Source organism: Hipposideros armiger, unplaced genomic scaffold, assembly GCF_001890085.2.
Source record: "Hipposideros armiger isolate ML-2016 unplaced genomic scaffold, ASM189008v1 scaffold_33, whole genome shotgun sequence".
Lineage (NCBI taxonomy): Eukaryota > Metazoa > Chordata > Mammalia > Chiroptera > Hipposideridae > Hipposideros > Hipposideros armiger.
Window position 1 is genome coordinate 1719986 of NW_017731383.1, and position 6562 is coordinate 1726547.

At 60.8% G+C, this 6562-nt stretch overlaps 1 protein-coding gene across 2 annotated transcripts in view; it reads left to right on the plus strand.

Annotated features, from left to right (window-relative positions):
- Positions 1 to 6180, plus strand: part of AMZ1 (archaelysin family metallopeptidase 1) — a 16434-nt gene extending 10254 nt beyond the window's left edge. Inside the window, exons 4-7 of one of the 2 annotated variants that reach the window (XM_019637490.1) lie at positions 1565 to 1693; positions 1945 to 2114; positions 2528 to 2704; positions 4937 to 6180. In XM_019637490.1, coding sequence (XP_019493035.1) covers positions 1565 to 1693; positions 1945 to 2114; positions 2528 to 2704; positions 4937 to 5461 — 1001 coding nt within the window. In that variant the 3' untranslated portion in view covers positions 5462 to 6180. The remainder of the gene's footprint in view (positions 1 to 1564; positions 1694 to 1944; positions 2115 to 2527; positions 2705 to 4936) is intronic. The other variant, XM_019637491.1, reaches the window with a different exon arrangement.
- Positions 6181 to 6562: the final 382 nt, after the last annotated feature.

Here is a 6562-nt window from a genome sequence, read left to right on the forward strand (position 1 = left end):
GAGGGCAGTGTCACTGGCCCTCATATGTGGGATCCGAACCGGGGCCCTCTGGCGTCCCAAGCCAGCTCTTAACCAACGTGCCACTCGGCCGGCCCAAGCTTTTAATTTTTAAATATTTGATTACACGTTAAAATACTATTTTGGCTACTTTAGGTTAAATGAAGTATTATTAAAATCAATTCGATCTAGTTTACTTTAGAATTCAGGGGCACGTCCAGCTCAGTCTGCATCCCTCTGGACGGCACAGCCCGGGCCGTGCCGCCTGCCGTGCCATCGGGATCTCGGCATCTCAGCCCACAGGCCGCCCTGGCTCCCAGCTCGCCTTGTCGTTCCTGGACTAGCCCGCGGGTCCCCACCTTCTTCAGCCCCGATCTGCCTCCTGTCCTCTGGCTTCACGTTGCTTCGCCGTAATCCCTCCCGCCCTCCTCGCCATCCCTTCCACACCCATCTGCATGGCAGCTGTGGAAAAATGGACCACCCAAGGGGTCTCTCACACGCGTGACCGTCAGCCCGAGTCCGCACCCCTGGCCCTCAAGGCTCCTCCTGCTCCTTTCCAATGTTGACCTTTTGGCAGAGGAAGTACAATCAAAGGGACCTCGCCCCCTCCCGCAGCAGGCCCCAGCACCCCCACCCAGCTCCGCCAGGCTCCCCGAGCCCATCCCAGCAGGCCTTCCCGACTTCCTGCCTCTGCAGCTGCTGCCCTCCCCACCCACACCGCTCTGCCCACCCGCTCCTTCCTTTATCTGGAAGCCTCGCCTTTCTCTCTGGCTCGTGTGATTCCTCGCCACCCTCGCTCCATCGCTCTGAGACCCTGTCCTGGTGTCACCCGTGCTGGCCACTCGGCTCCGGGCCCCTCCTCACTGCCCCCCGCTCCAGGCTCAGTCCCCCGGCCAGTCTGGCTGCACCCACGCTCCTGGGAGCTGTGTCAGTTCCCTTTGCTGCTGTCACAAGTCACCGCAAACTTAGAGGGTTAAAGAACATTCGTTGTCATATGGTTCTGGGGACCACAATCCAGGGGTCGGCAGCCCCGACAGTGGGCTGCGACCTCTGACCTCTGACCTGCCTCCCACCAGGACGCTGGTGCTGCCCTTGGCTCCACCTTCCCCCTTTAAGGCTTTAATGTCATCACATCTGCAAAGTCCCTTCTGGCACGCAAGGGACCACCGTGTAGGATGTGGGCGTCTCTGGGGCCATCAGTCAGCTGCCCAGGCAGCTCGTCCTGCCCATGGCTGCGGTGGCACTGTCCCTCTGCACACGTCTCGCTGGCCCTTGGCCTTCCAGGTGTCCCCACTCTGATGGCGCTGGGCGTCCTGGACAAATCCAGCCCGGCTCTCCCGACAGCTCGGGAAACGGCCCAGGCCCGTGGTCCCCGCTCCACACCACGCAGCCTGGCTGCTCAGTCGGACCTTCTCCCTGCAGAACGTCACTAGCTCATGTCTGGCTTTGGGAAGGGCTGGTCTGAGGGAGAGGAAGAGGGGTGACAGAGTGTGTCTGCCCTGGGGCTGAGGCTGGGAGATGGGGGTCGCGGCCTCCTCCTATGTCCCTCTGTCCCCCATTCCCTCAGAGGGCATCCTGGCTTTCCTGAAGAACAGCAAACCGGGAGACGCGCTGTGCGTGCTGGGCCTGACGCTGTCCGACCTGTACCCCTGCGAGGCCTGGAGCTTCACCTTCAGCACTTTCCTCCCAGGGCACGGTGAGCTGGCGTCCCACCCTGGGCACGGCGAGGGCGTCGAGCCCCATCCTGGGGAACTACGCCCGTGCATGGCAACAGCTGCTCTTGAACTTGCAGCCCCAGTCCAAGCCCCTCAGGCCGGGGCGCTGCCCAGTGGCCACCGTCATGCAGACATGCCGGCAGGGCCGGGCCTTCCTGAGGACGGGTGGCTTTGCCCCTGGGCTCCCTGAGGCCAAGGCTGCCCCTGGAGCCCCTTCTCGCTGCCTCCCCAGAGGTGGGCATCTGCAGCTTTGCCCGGTTCTCGGGGGAGCTCCTAAAGGTGGGGCCCAGCGCCTTGGACCGGGCAGGGGCACAGGTGGCGGCAGACGACCCCGAGACCACCCTGCGGGACAGAGGCGGGACCGTGTACTTCACCACCCTGGGCGTGGTCCAGTGCTGCAAGGTGGGCCTGGAGGCCGGGTGCAGGGGTGCTGCACACAACGGTGGGAGGAGATGGGGGACAGGAAGCGGGGGGAGGGCTGGAGGTGCCGGACAGCTCCAGGAATCAGGCAGGAACACATGAGCGGACAGCCGCTGGGCCCGGTGTCCAGCCACTTATACTGTCTGGTCCTCACAATGAGAACGATCCTTCACGTCAGAGACACCAAGTCCTTTGCCCGAGGTCACAGAGCTGCGAAGTGGCAGGGTTGGGGTTTGAACCCGTGTCTGTCTGCCTTCAAGCTCCACGCCAGGCTGCCTCCGTCCCTGCAGCCCAGAGCTGTCATCGGCACCCTGGCCAGGTGGGGTGGGGACCGGAGGGGCTGCTCTGGGTGGTAGGGGTCAAGGCCGCAGGGACAGTGGGGCCGTCTTCCTCAGGTAACGTGCCACGAGCTCTGCCACCTGCTGGGCCTGGGGAGCTGCCGCTGGCTGCGCTGCCTCATGCAGGGGGCGCTCAGCCTGGACGAGGCCCTGCGACGGCCCCTGGACCTGTGTCCCATCTGCCTGAGGAAGCTGCAGCACGTCCTGGGCTTCAAGCTGGTGGAGAGGTACAAGGTGAGCTTGGCTCCTGGCCTGCAGGCGGGCGCTCCAGTGAGTCCGTGGGCACGGACGGGTATAGTTTGTAGACCGGTGTCGGGGGTGGGGTTGCAGAGCCCCAGGTGCTGTGTCGCTGTGTCAGGCTCTCTGGGATTTATGCCAGCAGCATGTTGTGTCTTTAGCCCGGGGCAGGTACCACTGGGGTGCAGGCGGGATGAGAGGCAATGGCTTCTGTTTCCATCAACAAGAGCTAGGTTCACGGAGCGCTGCCCAGTGCAGGCCCCTGTCCCCGGTACTCAGCTCCCACGGGATCTTGTATCGTGAAAGGGCCTTCCTTTCCCGAGGCCCGGCACGCCGCCTTTTCTCTGCATGCTCACTGCCGCCCAGAGGAAGGGCAGGCCCCTTGGGGAGGAGGCAGAGCCAGACAGAGCGGACCCTAGGGGCAGGTGCTCCCACCTGTGCAGCTCTGCCTGGCCGTGCCAGTGTGGCCATGCTGCCCTCTGCTGGTGGCACGAGGCACCGCGGGCAGCAGTGCCCTCTGGCCCGGGGAAGTAAGTTGGCTGCTCCACTGCGGGTTAAAACCGTATCCTCTGGGAAGATTTGTTTAAAAACTCAGAAACTTTACTCTGAGTTCAGAGTTCAAAGGCAGTTGGTGTTTATCGTTTCTTTAAACCCATCTTTGGATGAAAACACTGAGTTTAAGTTAAAGGCAAAGGCTTATCAACCCAAATAGCTTGGACTTAATTTTAAAACCAAAAATTTTAAGCCAGAAGTTTTAAATGAACCCCATTGTGTTTGAGGTTCTGGAAGTCCATCTCCTCCTCTTGGAGGGGGGCAGCCTGGGTTGAAAAGTGGGGGTTTCGCTGATGGTCCAGGTGCTGGACTCATGGACCCAGGCAGCGACTCTGGGCCGGATGAGGACTTGCATTTCTAACGGGCTCGCAGGTGCTACTCGGGGACCCCACTGTGATACCCTCTGACCTGGGGGGCTGGGCATTTCCAGGTCACCGGCTGCTTCCTTGCGCGGCTCCATGGGGAACAGAATACGAGTGTGGAGGAAGTGGTCTGCCTGTTGGAGAGGGAACCTGGGGCAGCTCAGCTGCAGAGGCGCTAACATCCTCGTGAGGGTGGAATGGGCACGGTTGTCGGTGTCTGGCCAAGGCTGGCTGCTGTCACCAGGGCAGCAGCAGAGGGAAGGGGCTTGTGGACCTCTCGGTGTATGTGAGGTGAACGAGGCCAGCTCGGGTCTGCAGGAAGGGCTGCTTCTCATGTTCTTCCTCGGTCCTGTTCACCCACCTGAAGGGAACGTCCAGGCCTTGCACCACTGCCCTTACACCCCTGAACCCTGACCCAGGGAAGCCCCTGGACCCGTCCTGGAGGGTAGCCCCTCTTTTCCACCCAGAGAACCCCCTGAAATGTTGGGCCCACTCCCTTTTTCCCCAGAAGCATCATCCATGTGACTGGAGGGGCTCTGAGGAGGAAGGGGTGTGCCATCCCTGAGTGGGACAAGGGCACTGTCACAGCCGAGCCCCTCTGAGGAGGCGGAGGCCCGGCAGGGTCCTGGCCTTCCAGGCTGCTGTTGGAGGGGAGCTGCCCCCATGGCCCTCAGAGCCCTGGTCAGTCCTGAGGACTCTGGTAGGTGACACAGCAATGACAGAGGACCTGGCCAGGAAAGGTCTCTGCTGTCTGTTTGCACCAGGCAGCACTGTGCTGGTGACACCTCTAAAGACAAAGCCTTGATTTGTGGAGGATGCCAGTTTCCATGGTGTGACACTGTCACAACAGCCGGTTTCTGGCTGTCACTGAGGGTAGAGAAGTACACAGCACAGCATGGGTGTGTCACCACGCAGGAGAAGCGGGGCCAACCCAGAGCCGCGGTCAGAGTAAAATGCAGTGAAAACGCAGGAAGTGATTGGAGTTTGGGGCATTTATTAGGTTGTCAGAAAAGTCATGACGCATTTTTGCAACGAAAAACATAGAAAAAATACGTCATGGGTTTTCTGACAACCCAGTATTTCCTTTGCTTTCAATGTAATTTTAAAGTTGAACTGTAAGCTCTGTGAAATTTAACTTTGACTGGTGGTCGGGTTGAGCAGCGGGCTCCTGTGAGCTGCTGCGTCTGGTGCATCTCAGAAGGCGCTCGTCAGGACTCTGTGTCACAAGCCTGTCACGTGCCCTGGGTAACTGGGGACAGTGAGGTCCCCTTAGGGTGAGTGAACAGAGAAAACTGCCGGTGTCTCTCTCTCGCAGAGACTGCATGCCTGGACACAAGTCGTGGCGGGGACGCTGCCGGGCCTGGAGGTGGGGGAGCCGTGCGTGTCAGAGGACAGCCCGCCGTGCAGCGCAGACTCGGGCCTGTGCTGTGACAGTGACTCGGAGCCTGGCACCAGCCTGTCAGAGCCCCTCACCCCTGACGCGTGGACCCACGCCTTCTCGGCAGAGCTGGAGCCCGAGGACGGGCTGGACTCCCTGGCGGCCTCGGAGGCCATCGCAGAGCACAGCCGGTGGCTGGCGATGTGCATCCAGGCCCTGGAGAGGGAGGTGACGGAGGAGGAGCTGGTGCAGGTGGACAGAGCCGTGGACGCGCTGGCACGGTGGGAGATGTTCTCAGGGAGGCTCCCGGCTGTGCAGAGGGACCCGGCCTGTGGCAGACACGGCGCAGGGCTGCGCAAGGCGCTGGGGGACAAGCTGTCCTCCCTGAGGAAGAGGCTGAGCATGCGCCCGCTGTCCAGGGCGGACTCTTCTCCGTGTTCCGGGAAGGCCGAGGACAATTAGCCCAGCACTGTGTCCTGTGCAAGGTCTGCCTTTCCCTAGGACACCAACGCCCATCACCGTCCAGTGACCAGGGCGCTGTGGGTCCCCAGGGGCCAGGGGGCGGGGTCTCTAGAGAAGCCGAGGCGGATCTGTCTTCAGAAGGCTCTCAGGCCGCATCCTACTGACCACTCACTGCCAGTCCCCAGCCAGCCTGGACGTCACCATGTGTGGCGGGAGGCAGGAGGCCCTGCCATTGTCAGCTCGGCAACCAAGGCTCATAGCTGGGGTCTTTCCTCGGGGGAAGCGAGGGGACTTGTTTCTATCTCCAATGTCCCCACACAAAGGGGTGCCTTCTGCCTGCTGATGGCATTCTGGTCCTTAGGGACACAGCATCTCTGAGAAAGTTCTGGATGGCCACCACCCGCCGGAGGATGTGCTCCTGAGGTCTGCCGCTTCTTCTGACAATGTTGGAGGTGGGAGGGTGGGCAGGGAGGACCCCGTCTGCTGTAACTTGCTGGTGAAACAGGCAGTTGCCTTCTTGGGACAGTTTCTGACCAAGGTGGCCGGGGGTCTGGCCAGTCAGTGTTCCCCACACCCTCTGTCTGTCCTGATTTGTTTTTGGTCTCGTTCTAGCCGTTGTTCTCTTGGCAATTGACAGAGCTATGTTAGTCTCCCTTTAATTTTTGTCAAATTTTGCTGCCATCATTTGAAACTTTTATGTGCATACACATGTGACAGTTTTCCTGGTGACTGGACCATTTTCACTATTGGAGTCCCAGGCAGAGAAACTTCCGGTCCCGACAGAATTCCTGTGGCGTGATGGGCGGGTCACAGCCACTTTTCCCATCCGGAAAGGGGGCAGCTCACACATTTTGTGGGCAGCTTATACAGTTTTGGGGCCTTCTATGAAAAAGGGTACGAAATACAAATCTAGAAGTAGGAGGGGCCCACCCACGCAAGGCAGCCTGAAGCCTCCTTGGGACACCAGGCAGGAGCCCGGGACTCCATCCCAGAAGGGCGCTCAGTACCCAGTTCTCTTGTGCGTGGCTTCCCAGAGGCATCCCGGTGACCCAGAGGGCACCGATGGGAAGAAGGGAGGTGACGGGCGGGCTCAGCAGGAAT